The 17,624-nt window shown below is 35.2% G+C and overlaps 6 protein-coding genes across 7 annotated transcripts; 2 read left to right on the top strand and 4 right to left on the bottom strand.

The window, feature by feature from the left end:
- Positions 1–66: 66 nt before the first annotated feature.
- LOC105961153 (uncharacterized) lies at positions 67–1,452 on the bottom strand. Its single transcript, XM_012985397.2, has 3 exons — positions 1,292–1,452; positions 1,083–1,173; positions 67–390 (listed from the first exon to the last, which is right to left on the bottom strand). Exons 1-3 carry the CDS (start codon positions 1,359–1,361, stop codon positions 255–257), a joined length of 297 nt encoding a protein of 98 aa, XP_012840851.1. The 5' UTR covers positions 1,362–1,452; the 3' UTR covers positions 67–254.
- Positions 1,453–1,781: 329 nt separating this feature from the next.
- Positions 1,782–4,099, bottom strand: LOC105961126 (ubiquitin-like-specific protease ESD4). Its single transcript, XM_012985371.2, has 9 exons — positions 3,499–4,099; positions 3,344–3,423; positions 3,163–3,256; positions 2,971–3,069; positions 2,763–2,852; positions 2,546–2,665; positions 2,302–2,405; positions 2,110–2,182; positions 1,782–2,009 (listed from the first exon to the last, which is right to left on the bottom strand). The coding sequence occupies exons 1-9, from the start codon at positions 3,748–3,750 to the stop codon at positions 1,947–1,949; spliced, it is 975 nt and encodes a 324-aa protein (XP_012840825.1). The 5' UTR covers positions 3,751–4,099; the 3' UTR covers positions 1,782–1,946.
- Positions 4,100–4,363: 264 nt separating this feature from the next.
- LOC105961116 (xyloglucan 6-xylosyltransferase 2) lies at positions 4,364–6,280 on the bottom strand. Its single transcript, XM_012985362.2, has one exon. It carries the CDS (start codon positions 6,078–6,080, stop codon positions 4,698–4,700), a length of 1,383 nt encoding a protein of 460 aa, XP_012840816.2. The 5' UTR covers positions 6,081–6,280; the 3' UTR covers positions 4,364–4,697.
- Positions 6,281–6,865: 585 nt separating this feature from the next.
- Positions 6,866–8,619, top strand: LOC105961106 (heat shock factor-binding protein). The gene is made up of 5 exons (XM_012985350.2): positions 6,866–6,984; positions 7,642–7,695; positions 7,893–7,916; positions 7,999–8,041; positions 8,249–8,619. Exons 1-5 carry the CDS (start codon positions 6,982–6,984, stop codon positions 8,386–8,388), a joined length of 264 nt encoding a protein of 87 aa, XP_012840804.2. The 5' UTR covers positions 6,866–6,981; the 3' UTR covers positions 8,389–8,619.
- A 137-nt stretch (positions 8,620–8,756) lies between these two features.
- LOC105961091 (eukaryotic translation initiation factor 2 subunit alpha homolog) lies at positions 8,757–13,050 on the top strand. 2 transcript variants are annotated; one of them, XM_088813473.1, is made up of 9 exons: positions 8,757–9,230; positions 9,487–9,559; positions 11,128–11,482; positions 11,613–11,669; positions 11,771–11,857; positions 11,958–12,104; positions 12,366–12,470; positions 12,594–12,692; positions 12,788–13,050. In XM_088813473.1, the coding sequence occupies exons 1-9, from the start codon at positions 9,068–9,070 to the stop codon at positions 12,884–12,886; spliced, it is 1,185 nt and encodes a 394-aa protein (XP_088669599.1). In that variant the 5' UTR covers positions 8,757–9,067; the 3' UTR covers positions 12,887–13,050. The 2 variants fall into 2 exon arrangements, with proteins under 2 accessions (XP_088669599.1, XP_088669600.1); XM_088813474.1 differs by having other exon boundaries at positions 9,013–9,230; positions 9,497–9,559.
- A 2,352-nt stretch (positions 13,051–15,402) lies between these two features.
- Positions 15,403–17,230, bottom strand: LOC105962142 (uncharacterized). Its single transcript, XM_012986426.2, has one exon. It carries the CDS (start codon positions 16,830–16,832, stop codon positions 15,711–15,713), a length of 1,122 nt encoding a protein of 373 aa, XP_012841880.2. The 5' UTR covers positions 16,833–17,230; the 3' UTR covers positions 15,403–15,710.
- Between the last annotated feature and the right edge of the window lie 394 nt (positions 17,231–17,624).

The raw sequence follows: 17,624 nt of genomic DNA, 5'->3' as shown, positions 1-17,624 counted from the left end.
TCAGTAAATTGAATTTTTATTTTTATTTCACAAAAAATAATGTATTCAATTTCACAAAAAAAAAAAAAAAAAGAAAAACCCAATTATTTAACCTGAAGAGTATCAAGCACTAAAATGACATAAAATTTATTGACACACTAAACAAAATTCACGCATATTGGAACTAAATTTCGAAGCAGATTTCATAATCTTCATCTTCGAGAAAGTGAAAGTTGGAAGCAATTTTCCGAATTTCAGCTCGAAAAAAAGGGGATTTAATCCCTATGTGGCTGGTCATTCAGGTCCAGAAACTTGGCTACTCTTTCCGCTTTTGCCCCCGTTTTATGATCATAATACTCAACAACCGCAGCCCCAGCTAATGCTGCAAGAGTGAGTGCTTGAGCATGCAACCTGATTTTCAAGAAACAATGCCACTATTATCAAGAATCCGATATAAACAATATATATATTTTTGTAAGTATAAGAAGCTGAAAAAAGTCGAAAAGAAAATGTTACACCATTGCACAACCAAAAGTGAGAAGAATAATAAGGTATAAGAGTGGTTCGATTTCATATTCGATTCAACTTACACGAAGTTAGCCTTATTCTTATCGTTTAAGTGACTGTGCACCACTTTAAAAAAACGGGTGCTAAAAATGTTCGACTACTATAGTTTAACCATGGCCAAATCAACTAAATCTAATGTAATTGAAGAAACGCGGATCGAACACAACAGTGCTGAAAATCACGTATCAAATACTTATAATGCCGACAAGATTAAATTAAAAAAAAAACAAAAAAAAAGTTAATCTGTTTTTTTGACACCAATGATCATCTAATTGAATACATCTTAGTTCTTCAACCATAAACCTCATACAGAAAAAGTTATTTTAAATCGACATTCAAACCGAAATCTCGATTGTCGAATTAAAACCAGGTGAAGAACATGAATATTTGCATATGCAACAAGAACAAAATCCCATATCAGCACTACAAATTAGCAACAAAAATACAAAAAATCCCATATCAGCACTACACATTAGCAACAAAAATACAAAATCAAAAGCACAGAAAAATAAAAAAAAAATTAGAGAAATTGATACCTAGCATGAATAATCTTGACGCTGGTTTTCATATTGGGTTGAGACCAATTATAAGCCATCGATCCCACAATCCCACTTGCCCATAAACTCCCTTTTCAAATTCAAAAAAAAAAAGGTAAATAAAATCTCAACACAGATTAACTGTAAAATTGATTCATGAAAACAAATAAAGAAATCCAATAAAATAAATAATAATAATTGATTATTACCAACAGTACGAAGCTTGTGCTCGACGATCCATTCCCTGATAGATTCAAGCTTGCCCTTTTCCTCTCCCATTTTCTTCAGAGTTTTCTCCTCTGATTTTCCGATTTTTCGATTCGGCGAGTTTAATAATGTTGGAAGAGAGAACCTTTACACGTGGCGGCAAATAAGCCTCTGTTAACAGCCTCAGTTTCTTTTTCTACAAGTATAAACAAAAGGGTAAATTACAAACCGCCCCTGAGGTAATATTCTATTTACGTAAACCCCCCCTATTTTTTCCTTAACTACATACAACCCCCTGCAATTTATACATTAACACCTTTTGCACCCCTAAATTAAGATCTATTGACGAAAAAACCCATAATTACATCCACCCCTGCAATTTATAAATTTCTTACATTAACACCTTTTGTAGGGGTTGGATGTAAGAAATTTATAAACTGCAGGGGGCTGGATTTTATTTCTAAAAAAGTAGGGTTCTTTTTGTATTTCAACTTTACCCTAAACAAAATTATTGAGATAGAAATTAAGTTTTTGGTCTTTAATTTACATTTGCTTCACTTTCTCTGCATTGCTTCAATTTACAAAAATATATAGATATATAATTAAATCTCTATTCTCAATTACAGAAATATTTAAACAAAAAATCTATTGCATTCATCACTCTGCTCTCAACTTCAAAATCTCCTTCGCAGTCCTCCGCCTAAAATACGGCATGTCCCTCTACATCAAAGAAAACGAAAAAACAAAGTTAATAAAAAAATAATCCTAATACTCGATTTCCATGAAGATTAACCGAAACAATAGCCACCATAAGACTGACCTGGTCAAAACATAGTCCAACGTCCCTGCTGTAAAAGTCAACATACTTGATCATGAACATGCCACAGTCGAACCTGTTCCAAATAGCAGTTTACGAGAATTAAAAGAAGCTCTGCTTGTTTTGTTTTTTCCTTTTTTTTCTTTGAGCAGAAAAAAATATATTGGTAGTTTTATTTTTTTACTCGTAACTAACCCATTTTCTTGCTCGGGATGTTCAGTGACGAATTCTGCCTTCCAAGAAGTAATATCAACGTCTTCTTTATTCTTGTCCTTTACCTCATCAACGTAGTACTTAGCCTGCATTTGTTACATTAGCCGTATAAATCATAATTTAGTCAATCTAAGTCATTTAGCTATCAAAACTTTTCTCTACCGAAATTGATAATTTATTGAAAAAAAAAACAATAGATTAAATATTTAATCGGTAAGATACATACCAGTACATGCAGAACTTGTATATCAAATCCTTTGAGTGAATCAAGATACTCGAACTTTTTATCCTTCTTATTGATGATAGCCAGACACCAGTGTGCGCCTTGGTGGATAGGCACAAAAATCTTGAGAAAAATAACAAATATTAGTCGGATACGCGTGAAAAAGTGAAAACGTCAACAGCAATTAAATTTAAGAGCTTTGCATGGTTAGAATTTTTACTTTCTCACAATCTAAAAGGCTGTATCCGAGCTTTTTCTGTGTAGTCCATTTTCTAACAGATTGGAAGTTATAGCCTCCACCACTAATTAGCTGAGAGAAAAAAATTAACGAAAAAGAACGATTTAAAAGTGCAAATTATGCTGTCGTAAACCATTGCAGTAACAAAGAATATTCATAATTCTCGTTCTTATAAATTTACCAAACATACCTTCTTATAAAAGAAAGTGTTAAAGAAGTGGCATTTCAAGAACTTATGGCTTTCTCTTTCTTCCCTTTCTTTCAACAATACGAGATACAAATTAATGACCTGCAAAAACAAGAGTAAATTTGCACAAATTCATAACTAAAAATCTCTAGATTTCATTCAAAGAGGAATAAAACAAAAAAGGGTAAAATTTACGTCATCGTTAAGCCATCCACCCGGGCTCAAACACATCAGATTCTCTCCCGTAATATCAATATTACAATTCGGATGACTCACCAAAACTTCTCTCCTGTGAAAATGTGTAATAAAAATGAAATGCATAATAAACAAGTGGAACTTCATAATCTACTCCAAATTCAGCTTAAAGTATTCATACCTATCGGAGTACGACAATGCTCGAGAAACCAAAGCCTCTTCTTCGTCGGTGAGAGGCGCAAAACATTCCTCAACCGCATCCTGCAAATGAATCAAATTCCCAACAAATATATAAATATAAACCCTAAATTGAAGAATTATAAAACCGGTCTTCACCTTCGTAATTCGATGTCCTTTCTTCTTCTTCTTCGATTCCTGGGAATTTTTCAAAGGCCTATATCCTTCATTAGACTTACTCACAATTAACCAATCTTCATTACTGGAATCATCTGACACATAAACTGTGTGTTCCTCAGCAGAATCATCAATCTCAACAGCAACATTTTCCTTGTCTTTCCATAAAAGCTTTAAACCTGTTCTTGCACCTTGTTTCAATTTAATGAACTGAATCCCCAAACAATTCCCCATATTTGAGATTAATTTAAAAAAAAAAAAAAACAAGTCTTCAAATTCCTAACTGGGGATTGCGGTTTGGAATCAGGGTACAGAGTAATTAGGGTAATTAGATCCGTGCGTATCTTTACGAGTAGAAATCGAAGGTTTGAAATTGACCTAATTGATCAATTTGAGGATCGAATTGAAACTAGGGATTGAAGTTAAAGCCTCCATAACTGAACGGCGAGCGGAAGCAGAGATACTAACTGCGTAGAGAGTTGATTCATTTCAATGGTTGCCATTACCGGCTGAAAGGGGGAGTGGTTCCGAAATTAGGGCAGAAGTGGATTTTGTATTCTAAGAAATTAATTGGGAAATAAATAGACAAAAAATGCAGGCTAATATATTTGAAAATAAAAATAGTTTTTTTGATTAAATAAATTGATAAGGGATACAAAAGTATATATCTGATTAAAAAGAAAAATATAATAATTTTACCAGAAAAAAAGTAATTATTCATCTTATTCAAAAAAGAAAATTTGTTGTAAAATTGAGAGAGTTAAGACTTAAGATAGTGGAGCAAGTTAAAGAAACAAGTGGGAAGTTAAAGAAGTAGTGGCAATAATACATGAGGAAATACAAAAAGTGTGAAAATTTCAATTTCATTTATGTAACTTAATGGCAATATGACATACAAAAAAAATTATATTGAAAAAAAAAATGTGACATACAAATGACATTGCAACTACAATTATGATAAATCTAATTTTACGTGTACCCCAAGAACTTGTTTGGTCGGTATGATTAAATAAATATTTAGACCTTAGTCGATGTTTGGTTAGTCCAATAACTTTCGGGTCGTCTTCGAATTACGGAAAAGACGAGCTATAGTCCATTTACACAATTGGGTTATCATTTTCTTGATTTCTTGCTTTATCGAATCTTGGCAATCCAATCTTGGCAACCAAACGATGCCCGATTTACATCTTCGCAGCTTTAAACGCAGGGTGAAGCAACCCAAGTTCGTCTCTCACTTCACGAGGATTACTCGTCTCGTTCCTCACTCGTTTCACTCTCTTACTCTCCAACGACTTATGAGTGAATCCATACATTTGCAGAATCTGATTATCCCCGAAATTGAACGCACGATCCATCTGCTTCAAGCACTTCTCGACCGAATAATAATCTTTAAATTTCCCACAAGGCTTGCACCCGACAAAGTGAGTCACCAAAGGCCACCTATGATCACCGAGCCCCGGATGATAATTCTCAATCATCTCCTCGAATTTATCCACCAAAATCCCCCAATAACCGTGCAAGAAATACCAATTCTCGAGATAAACCTTATCCCCCCATTTCTCCTTCTGCGTCGCCAATATATACACCATAGCGGACTGGTCGTCCGCTTCGAAAACCGGCCGATCTTTGAGCTCTCGAGTAAGAATCTCCCCTGCTTCCTCCCTGATTTTCCCCTTGGGCCCCATCGGGGCCCACGTGTCGAGAATATCCAACGACCATTGACAATTCCTCAGCAAGAAACTACCCGTGTTTAAACCGATCCAGTTTTTGTGTTCGTATACCATGTGGTTCCATCCATGCATCACAAAGTTGTGGTCTTTGTACCTCTCCCACGGCACCTCGAAAGCCATGTCGGTAAACATTGCATCACTGTCCATCCACCACAAAAACTCGACCTCCGGATGTGACAATAGAAGCTTCCTAATCAACGGCAATTTCGCCCAAAATCCGGCCATTTCGGCGTCAAGTAAAGCCATGTTGTAGAAGATCTCGATTCCGTGGAGCCTGCAGTAGTCGATTTTGTTCTTGATTGATTTCAGTAAGTAATGATCACCTACCGGATTTTCGCAGGGTTTAGGGGAGGAGCCGGTGACTAGAAGAACCCTAGGTTTGTTCTCGGCGATGAAATTTGGGAAATTAGGGTTTTTTTTAAGCCATTGGGTTCTCTGAGAATCCCAATTCGATATCTTCGGGCCGAGGCTGTACGGCTGAGATGGATCCCGTTGAAATTCATCGACACCGTCGTCGTCGTCCTTCAGAATCTTAGTTATGTCGAAATCGGCGTAGCTATTGCTCCCACCTACGTAGGTCTCCTTGCTCCATCGCCCTTGAGTAGTCACCGGAACGTCTTCCAAAACTCGGCGGGGCTCGGCGCGGCGGCGGATGTAGGAAGAGGTATCGCGGATCTCGTCGAGATCCTTCTCCGGCGTGCCGGATTTTCCGGCGCCGAGATCTTCGCGGAGCGTAACGACGGTGAGGAAGAGGCAGAGGAGGGTTATCTTGCCGTTGCTCGCGAGGCGGTGGAATTGGCGGGAGCGGCGCGGGCTCAGCAGCCGACCTAGCATGGCGATTTACAGATGCTAGCTTTAATCGGGGAAAAAAATGGCGGATTGAAATATAGATCGGGGAAAAATTGTACAGATTCGAGAATTGCGGATTGTTTCTCGAGTAATCATTTGCACTGTGGAAATGGGTTCTGCGAGTGTGATGTGATTCATCGAGAAATACTGCTGGAAAGTGGGATCTTGGAGGGAAATCTGAGATGTTTTTTTTTGTATTTATAATTGTAGACATTATCAATTTGAAAATGTAAAATTACGATACAACCCCTCCTATTTGGATAATTGTAATCATCCCCTTATCTATGAAACTTATTACACGTTCACCTTTATGGTGTCAAATTCAACATAATATTTTAGATTTAGTGAAATATTCTTTAATTCGTACTCGTTTTGTGCAAAAATACAGTTTCTAATGCACCACAATCTGATATTTACAAGTGAAGAAACACACACATCTTATGATCATCTTGTTTCAAAATATGGAGCTTGAATGCGGTAAAACGTGACAAACTAGAGAATATTCCATACAAAATAGAAGATTCCATTAAATTTGACACCGCGAGGATGGACGTGTAAGAAACTTGATAGTTGATGGGTAGTTGTAATTATCCAAACATGATGGATTTTTCCGTAATTTGATTTTACCTTAGGGGTGTGACCGTAATTTACCCATTAAAAATTGACATATACGGTAATTTAAAGCCCAACTCGTTTCAGCGAGAAAACGGTCAGATAGCCCAACCCTAATTAACTTCGCAATCTGATCCAGCCCAATACATTTTTTTTAGAAATCTAGCTCCGTTATATTTCAAAATTTAAATTCCGGAATTTTCACGATCTCACAAATATTTCACTCCGATTTCTCTCTCGAAGATTAAACCAGCTCAGAACTCACTCCAAAACGATGGTATATTCTGCTTTCTCCGTCTATTTTATGTCAAATTTTGCTTCAAAATCGCGAGTTTATTGGATTTTGTTCGATCTAATCGTTACAATCTTACTGTAAATATATGAATCGGATGTGTTTCGATTTTAGAGTTTCTCTTTATCCTTTCCATTTCGGGAATTTTTTAATTTTTTTTTAAATCAGAGAATTCTATATTTAAATCAATAGAAATAGTGAATGATGAAAGGTTACCATCAGATGATTCTGTTAATAAATCTCGAGAAATACAACTAGGTTTTCACATTCTGTTAAATCTCTCTTAGATAATGACGGATTAAAGAATTGCTGGTTTACTGTTTTTCAGTCAATTGGTTGTGGTCAGATATCCTGATTCTAGAGTTAGGAAATTATGAACAAAAAATAAAAAATCGAGGCTGAATAATTAACGTTTTACGAGGTATTCGTTCAGGGAGGTTAATGTGTAACTTATTTTCGGTTATGGTTATAACTTATATGTCGAAACTTTGGGAACATTGCCTTTGCTTGTATTTTCTTACCTTACTGCGATGCTGTATTGATTTAGTGGCGTGTGTCGAAACTTTTTCCAAAACAGTTCTATTGCATTCACTTTGTTCCTTAAACAATATTTATACAATGGAACACTGCCTTTGCTTGTAGGATGGGCATGATGGAGACAATTCTAAACAAAGTACCGCTGACATGACGGCATTTGTAAGTTCACTTCGATAAGTTTTCCTTGGCGTTGGCGTAATTGATATTTCTTGTTCAAATTTGTATTCCGATGATTTTCAATCTGTTCTTGGCATATTTTTAGTTCCTTTTCTTGAAATTTAGATTACGCCACATGAATACTAGTTGTCATATACTCATATACCCATCTAACGATTTTTATTTCTCTCGATTCTTAGGTTCAAAATCTTCTCCAGCAAATGGTGAGTAGCGAACATCATTTTGGTTCATTACAATTAACACTTGGGACGACTATTACTAATGTTCTTTTCTCTCTCTACGCAGCAAAATAGGTTCCAGACTATGTCGGAGTCCATCATTTCTAAAAATATCCTTTTTCAAATTCTATTTCTTAACCGGTTTATCTCATAACATAAAATAGATTTTCTTACATCCTATGATAGCGGATGTGGCATTTCAATTTATTAATGCTTTTAGATGAAAGTTAGCTGCAAAAATTACAGAAGGTTGTAATTTGTCATTCGTATATAGATTACACGTATGGTTGACCTTCAATTCCTTAACTGTGTTGTACTTGATGAAATGGGGAACCGCATAGACGAGTTAGAGCAGAGCATCAATGAGCTTAGAACTGAGATGGGTCAAGAAGGTTCTCCTTCTCCTGCAGCTCCATTGAAGGCAGTAGAAGAACCCAAGTCCGGTGACGATAGTTAATCAAATGAGCGAATTTATTTTCGATGATTTCTTTTGCGTGTTTATGATTTTTAATATGGGGAATGCACTTTTCCCTCTTGTCACTATGTTATTTGATCAGAAATTGGTTTGCTGCATTTTATATGTATTTAAGGCAGTGATAAGGTATTTCTCGTTGATGTATAAGTACCTTGCTTTATAATATGGATCAATCTTAAGTTGGTGTCAGCTTGAATGCTGGTTTTTTATTAATTATTTTTCTTAGCGTGTTTTCTCAAACTCTGAGGTTACGAAATCTCATGTTTTTTTCTTGTTTGTGTAGTAAAAAAATAATGATACATACCAGTATAATTGTTTTAGGGATTTTTATTTTGTTGATTTTATTAGATGAAAATAAGTTTGAATCTCGAAAGGCTTTTCTATTATTGCTCGAATGATAACTTCTCGTATTGGCATGAGTCGTTTGTAGTTGAGCATATCTTCGTTATAGGCAGTGTAATATCGCAAATTTAGTACGAGGGGAGATATATTCTTAAAGCAACAAAGTTGCTTTGCCGATATATTGCTTGATATAGTCAAAGTGCTTGAAATGTGTTATGCGGAAAAGATGAACTGCTCCCTTTATATTATAAAGGTAATAATTTCTTCAAACATTTGATTCAACTAAATTATCATAGAGATAATAATTGGGCAATCGTGAATGCCTGAATATATCTTTGGATGTACTTCATTTTGTTTATTATGTAATTCTGCTATCAGTATGCTTCTTAAAAAGTATATATATTGCAGGGGGGTTTCATCTGAATTTCCTCTTGATAACTTTCGGTCAATCCACTCGCAGCTGCAGCGGGATTTGATATATGGTAATTACTTTTTTGTCCATGCTCTGCATTTCGTAAAACTTGAGAGTGATTTAGTATGAAAACTGTTTTATATATGTTTAATGGTGCGTGTATATATATATATATATATATATATATATATATATATATATATATATATATATATATATATATATCATGCAGAAGTAAAACGGAGTACTTCTATGACATCTACTAGTTTTGTATGAATACAATTTTTCTTAATATTGTTTTTAATTTATGAAATGACTTGATTTAGATTTCAACAGCTGCATATTCGATCGATGGGCTTTAGTGGAGGCTCCATTGTTGCTTCTTTCATACTCAATCAGGTGTGTGTGTGTGTGTGTGTGTGTGTGTGTGTGTGTGTGTGTGTGTGTACGTTTTGCTAGTGTTCGTAAAAGAAAGTAATTAATTTACGTTCGCTGTTGAGATTATTGCTCGTAATGGCAAGACTTTTTCCCATTTTCTGTGCCGTGATTTTTGAATTTAGTTTTCAATTTATTGTTCGCACGTAGATGCTAAAAACCGAGGATAAATGTTATGCATAAGTCGTGCGAGAACATAAATAGTTCCGTTTTTCCAAGATGTTCACTGCTGCATTCGAATACTTGTGCATTTGTTCATGCACAGTACATGCTCTGCATATTAAAACACAAATCTGTTTCTTACTGTTTCTATGCTTCTGATAGGTTCCTTCGACCCTACACCCGGTGAAAAACACCGGGTGGGTCTTCTGCTGCCACGTGTTCTTTTTTTTATTTTTCTAAAACCCCTAAAGGTAAACCCTAGCGGGGAATCTATTATAAAATATAAAAAAGAGACACGTGGCAGCAGAAGACCCACCCGGTGTTTTTCACCGGGTGTAGGGTCGAACAAATCCTTCTGATATGGGTTGTGTGTATGTACATTATATATGTGTCATGTGTGTGTGTGTTTACTACTTGTGTGGATATATTTGTTTTAATTATTTATTATAATGTTTCGTGGAATTTTAATATATAATTTGTGATTTCTGTAATTGCAGTTTTGTTAATCATGTATTCTTTGTCTAATTACTGTGATCAAGAAAAAAATATTATATTAACGGAAGGTTCTAATATTAAGGATTCTATTGTAGAGTGTACATTAAAACGGAAGCCTCTAAACAAAGGACACGTGGAAGGGAATATTTTTAGGGGATGGAATCTTATTTTATTTTCCTTTTCTCCTATTTTCTTTTTTCTCTTTTAAATAATATATTTTCCTTGTGGAAATTGGAGGATTGGATCGAAAATATATTTGCAAAAAATCAATTATTTTTTTCTCATAAGTAAAAATGGATTTTATTTTTTCCAAATATGAAAAAAGAATTATAAATTCATTCCCATTGAAAAATGATGAAAAACATTAATAATATAAAAAAAAAAGTCGAACTAAAATTGCTGAAAGTTAGAATTTTAGTTTGGAACTCATACCTGACGTCGTGATAAATTTCTATGCTCATTATTTTTTATGAGAATAATTCGTATATAATTTTATTTTATATTATGAAACAATTTAGCAAAATTTTGCTTTTCAATATATTTAGGAAAATTATTAAATTTTAAATATAATATCAAAAGAGATCTCCACGTCATAATAAAAAAGAAATTCCAATTTTACACACACACACACACACACATATATATATATATATATATATATATATACAGCCCAGTCATTTATAAATATATATATCGACTATCAAGGGCCGGCGTAAACGTTATATATAAAAATTCTGCATGTACAGAAAATCTTTCATCTTCAACCTTCGCCAAAACCCCTTTAGAACCCTAATTTCTCGACTCAAAAAACATCGAAGAAATTGAAAAACCCTCTCTCAATAATTCTCAACAATGGCACCAAATCTCGACTGCAGAATGTACGAACAAAGATTCCCAGAAATCGACACCCCTGTGATGATTCAAGTGAAGAGCATAAACCCCAACACGTGCGCCTACGTGGCGCTGTTGGAGTACAACAACATGGAGGCCATGCTCAGTTTCACGGAGCTCTCGCGCCGCCGCATACGGAGCGTAGCCAGTCTGGTTCGAATCGGGCGGGTCGAACCGGTTATGGTTCTGCATGTCGACCCGGAGAAAGGGTTCGTCAATCTCAGCAAGAGAAGGGTTTCTGAAGACGACGCAAAGGCTTGTGAGGAAAGGTACAGTAAGAGCAAGAACGTGCACTCCATCTTGAGACACGTGGCTGAAACCATGGATGTTGATCTTGAGGTAAATTCAAATTATTTTTTAAAATTTTATTTTTTATTTTTTATTTATTAATTTGGGGTGGAATGAAATTATTCAATTTTCGATGTTATGTTCTTGTTTTCACTTATGGAGGCACTTTAATTTGTTTCAGGATTTATATATTCATGTGGGATGGCCTTTATACAGGAAATATGGTCATGCATTTGAGGTAATATATACATGTGTGTGTGTGTGTGTGTGTAGAGGCAACAATTTTATAGATGCAAATTTAAGATGAGATAATTCTAATTAATTCAAGATTTTGTGCAGGCCTTCAAATCGATAGTTATCGATCCCGATTCAGTCCTTAATTCTCTTACCCGTGAAGTTGAAGAAATAGATGATGATGGTCACAAAGTATTTTTCCTGATTTTCAAACTATACCTTCTGTTTTGTTTTATTTATTTAAAATTGGTAGTAATTCGATTAATCTAACGGTGCTGAATTTATGACATAGGTGACTAAGGTGGTCCCCGCAATCTCCGATGAAGTGAAGAAGGCATTGGTTCAAGATATCCGGAGAAGAATGACTCCACACCCTATAAAAATCCGGGCCGATATCGAGATGAAATGCTTTGAACTTGATGGTGTTCTTCACCTTAAGGTCTTTCTCTCTCACTATATATAGATTTACACATAATTACACGCGCACATATATACACGTGTGGCCATTTAAATATATATAGTTAATTATCTGACGGTGAAATAAATCGTATATATCCCCTGTTTCTCTGCTTCATTTTGGTGACGGTATATCCAGTTTTGATACAGATTAATATTCTTTAAAAGAAAATTGAATTGATTAATATTCTTAAAAAACAAATATTAAATTTCGATGTTAATTTGTTTATATATGTGGATGAAGGATGCTATGAGGAGAGCTGAAGCTTGTGGCAATGTGGATTGCCCCGTGAAAGTTGCGTTAATCGGTGCTCCGTTATATGTTCTTTACACTCAAACTCTCGACAAGGTACTACTACTAGTTTATAATTTAATCATCCATCAGGAATTAATTAATTATCCGGAGTTTCTCTTAAGTCTTGTTTGGTTCGAAGTTGTAATTCACCGATATTGGTTTTTCTTTCGAGTTTAGGAGCAAGGAATTCGAGTTTTAGAAAAAGCAATTTCCGATTGCAGTGAAGAAATACAGAGTCGCGGCGGAAGACTTACTGTAAAGACAGCACCAAGAGCTGTAAGTGTAGCACAACTTCTTTTAATTCGTAAAATTAGCTTTATAATAATAAGTAGCCGTTAGTTGTAACAATTTGTCGATTTCTATTCTTTCAGGTGAGCGAACGAGACGAGAAATTGCTAGCTGAACAAATAGTTGATGATGATGAAGAGGTGCTCGGCAGTGATCCCGACAGTGAGGAAGGTGATGTTTAGAACCTCGTTTGGCTACGATTATTAGATTTCAATTAGTCGATTTTGAGATTATTTTCGATATTTTTTGTTTTATCAATCAAAGCATGTGCAGGTTTATTTTTGATACTTGTGTGCTTGTGTATTTTTCATGATGATAATAGTTCTTGAGGGTTTTTTTTTACAAATATGTTTAACAATATATAAATAAATATAAATACAGAATATTATATAGTTTTAATACTCATCTAAAATGAAGCCAATATATAGGAATAAATCGAATTTTAAAGAATAGATGTGAAGAGAATAAAATAAAAATTGGGATTTAAATATATGAAGTGACAAGATATTGATTTGACACAAGAAGAAGGAGACCTGTCCCTATCAGATGCTATAATGTGGAGGCATTCATTTGTCATGTAGAATTCTTTCTTCTCCCTAATATATTTCTATTAATTCATTTATTTATAAAAGTTTCCGACAAACGAATCCGCGCGAGCGTCACGAAATGCGTTAAGAAATTGAAGTATCCGTATATCACGAAATACGTTAAGAAATTGAAGTGTCCGTATAATATATGTAGATTGTGATTGGCCACGTATACACTTAGTCGATGGAAAGTCGAACATCCGAATTAATCTAAAAAGATTATGAACTAATGATATTCTAAACATGTAATTGATTCTTGTATTATTGTGAATAGTTGATCATTTGTTATACGATTTTTTTGTTATTACAAAATGAAATTGCAATTTTAAAACTAATAAAATTCCAACAATATCACATGGACAAAAAGTGAAATATACAAAGATTTCAACCTTTTTCCAAAGATTAATAAATCCCTATAAATTGAGGACCCCCCTAAAAAAAATTCCCTGTTGAGATGAATCATATAAATAAATTTAGTGGGGTTTGTACATTTTCTTGAAAATCAATTGGGTAATAATTAATCTGCTCCACCAATTGGGATTTTCCCAAGACAATCTTTTTTTCTAACATGTCTTTTTGCAATTTCATGTCTTCTTCTATCCTTCACTAGTCTCTATCTCACTTCTGCTTTCTGCATCCCCATTTGTTCTTATCAATATTGTTTTTTTTTTTTTTTTTTATTTAAAAAAAATATTAATTTATTTGGAGATAATCAGGAAAGGGTTGTTTCTTAATAATAATTATTAATCCTTATCCTATCTGATTAGTTAGGATGTTTGTTGAAGAAATTAATGGTTTCATAATTCAGTGGGACAAAGGACAGAAATGAAGTGATAATTAATTAATTCATTGCTTTATTGAAAATCTTTTTTCCAATTATTGTTATTGTTGAGCAACACAATAATTACTCATTCCCTCATCAAGAAAAACAGTACTTATGGTTGGTGTGTTATTTATGACAAAATATCTTGACAAATTATTTTTGGACATTTTTGATAGAAATAATAATGCAAACGTAATTATGTAAATAGAACTACTATTTTGTTACTAGAGTAAATTATAATAGCTAAACATATGTACCCAATGTATAAAGATGAAGATTGTATCCCGACCCAACAGTTGGACCAAGTGAGTGTGTATCAATTGATTCAGCTGTGAAGTTTTTGGCAATAGGCGCTAAATCGAACTTGTCACACATGATTAACACCCGATATGGTTTATGTCTCTAGTGTGTGTTTGTGTGTGTGTGTGTGTGTGAGAGAGAGAGAGAGAGAGAGAGAGAGAGAGAGAGAGAGAGAGAGAGAGAGAGAGGGGGGCTTAGCCGCTTAGGCAATGCAAGAAAAGCTTAAGATTCCACCTGAGTTAGTGTAAAGAAAGATTAACAAATGTGTCTATTTGTAACAAGAACATGTGCAAACACTTTGACTAAATATAAAAAAGAAATTGGAAGGTGTCTTAATCTTGCACATGGTTGGCTAAGTGGCTTTTGACCTCAAAAAACCCCTTGCATGGAGACAACCATTCATGTAGTGGGATCTTCTTCTATTACACCAAATCCACACCAATCTTTTCTTTTATGCTTCTAAAGTTATTACACTTTCATTCATTCATTCAATTTAAACTATCAAATCATCATCAATCCAAGAATTCATAATGCCTTTAACCCTTTCCCTTTTTGTTTTTCTAAATAGGTCAAATTACGATCACACCCCTGAGGTAAGGCCAAATTACAAAATCCCCCTTCATTTTGGACAATTACAACCACCTCCTTCAACTATGCATTGTACTATACTTCTATTTTTACGATGTCAAATTTACCTACTAAATGAGGTGAATTTTGGTAAGAAAATAAATAACTGAGGAGTGAATGTAATTACGGCCTAAACATGAAGAGTGTTTTCGTAATAGCGGTAATTTGACCTTCTAAATAATTGCTCCAAATTCATTTAAGAATTGAAACATAATCATAAACAGAGGAAGCAACTGTATTTCTATTCAGATCCAATGAATAGAATAGCTCTATCTCTTTCACTAAAAATTCAAATTCTTTTCCAATGTTAATGTTCGAAAATCTGCAAAAATCGAAAATTTCAAATAAAAAACTCATGAAATAAAAATAAAAATACCATATGGATCCATTTATTTATTCCCAAATACTTCACCATAATACTCAATACCCACATAATATATATATTTAAATACAAAGATGACTTCCCAATCAAACTCACCTCACAAAAACAAAAATGAAGCTTCATAAATAAAAATCAAGAAACACATTAACATCATAAACTGGTGAACTAACTGCAACAAACACAGTGATTTCAACATAGGATAAATAACCACAGTAAAAACCCCTTCTTTTTACCATCAACCACAGTAAAAACCCCTTCTTTTTACCATCTCTGTTTTAATCAATCAATCAGCCACTCACAGCCAATAACGAAGGAATTGCAGACAAATTAGGGCTTCGATTCTTGTTACTATTCAAATCAGCATCCCTTTTCCCAGAATTATTAATATTAATATTCTTGGAAAAAGCCCTCATCGGAGAAGCAAAAGCCCAGCCCCAATTTTTACTCCTCCCGTGAGAAAGATTCACCATTTGAGACTTACTGTTTTCTTCAACTGAATTACCAGCAACCCAATACGAAGAAGACGATGATGAAGACGATGACGAACCAGCTATCATAAACCCACTGAACAACCCTCCGCATTTCACTCTCTCCTTGATGTAATCCTGGCCGTTCATTCCTCCTCCATTCTTGCCGCCATTTTTAGGTTTTCCTTCTCTCTGCGACTCGACCCTACGGAGTGTACAGTCACCGAACCCGGTCGAGATTCTCTCGAAGAAATCGCCCGAGAAGCTTCTGCTCCCACACCCAACAGATCTGGATCTCGAAACTTTTCTGTCTGAAAATTTATCATCTGGGCTCCCATTTTCATTGTTACACACAGTGGCGGGTGTGGTAGGTGTAAAGTTTGAATCTTTGAGGTGGTGGTGGTGGTGGTGTAGTTTCTTGGGTCTGTTGGGGAGGTGGAGAAATGACCAAAAGCCCCTTCTACTAGGGCTGTTGTAATCTTCTTCATCCAGTAGATGTATGTTGTTGTTATTACCGCCGCCTCTTCTCGGAGTTGCGGTGGATTTGCTTCTCTTGAAAACAATGGCGGTTGAATCTGAAGTTGAACTCGAGCTTTCCTTCTTCTTCTTCTTTCTGTGGGTGAGCACAAACGGCAGTTTCGATCTCCGTGCGTGGGAAGAATAGCTGTCACTGACTCCGTTCTGAAGGGCGGTGGATCCGCCGCCGCGCACGGCGGAGGAAGTGGCGGCGGCGGCGGCGGCGTAGGTGGATCTGAAAGAAGGGGAAGAAGAGGAGGAGGAGGAAGGGAAAACGGGTACTGGGTATGAAGAAGAGACGAGCTTGCCGAGCTTTTCTTGGAGGCAGAAAGCGCAGATGCCACCTGGCGTGCTGTTCTTGTATGGGTGGTTGCTGCATTGCATGCTGTCTTCTCCCATGTCTTCATGCACCACCTCCATCACCATTTTTGGAAGAAACCCAGATGAGAATAGATAAATTAATTCAATTTCGTTATCTGGGATTTTGTGGGTTTTGTTATTCTACCACTAATACAGGTGCTTGCTTCCGTGCAAGAAAATGGCTTCCTTCAGGAGAGAGAAAGAAGAGAGAGAGAGAGTAGAGAGAGAAAGAATGGTCAAAGGAGTTCTTGAATGAAATGAAAAAGGTAGAATATTAATATTAATATTATTATGGCATTGAAGTAAAAGTGGGGAATGGGGAGAGAGAGAGAGAGAGAGAGAGAGAGAGAGAGAGAGAGAGTGGCCAGGGAGCACGTGGAAAACAGAGTAGCGTATGTAGCAGAGAAGAGAGAAGTAATTAATTAATTATATATTAATTGACAAAATCGAATAAGACAACCGGAACCCTAGTGCTCTCTACTTTACTGCAAGGGGGGGATTTAGGGCTGTGTTTGGCCTCCCACCACCACATTTCTTTTTTTGAAATTAACATGGAATGAATATTGGAAATGAATCTTCTACTTAAAAAGGTGGTGGAATTAAATTACAAGAAATAGTAATTACTACTTCATAATTAACTGATTAAATGTATTTAAAGGATGGTGGTACTTGTTTTTTTCTATAGGATTAACTATGAGTGATACCTAGAGGGTTATTTCTATCCTACACCTAGAGAATGAAGTCATTAATTACTACTAAAGCTGTTAACTACACCTGTCCATATATTTTGTAATTAAATTTCAGCAGAAAAGTAGTTGAGAATTAGCAACTGACATTAACAATAAGGTCAAATTACCA

The sequence above is a fragment of the Erythranthe guttata genome, chromosome 14, assembly GCF_056151865.1.
Source record: "Erythranthe guttata isolate IM_541 chromosome 14, IM_541, whole genome shotgun sequence".
Taxonomy (NCBI): Eukaryota; Viridiplantae; Streptophyta; class Magnoliopsida; order Lamiales; family Phrymaceae; genus Erythranthe; species Erythranthe guttata.
This window is presented reverse-complemented; position numbering and strand designations above follow the sequence as displayed.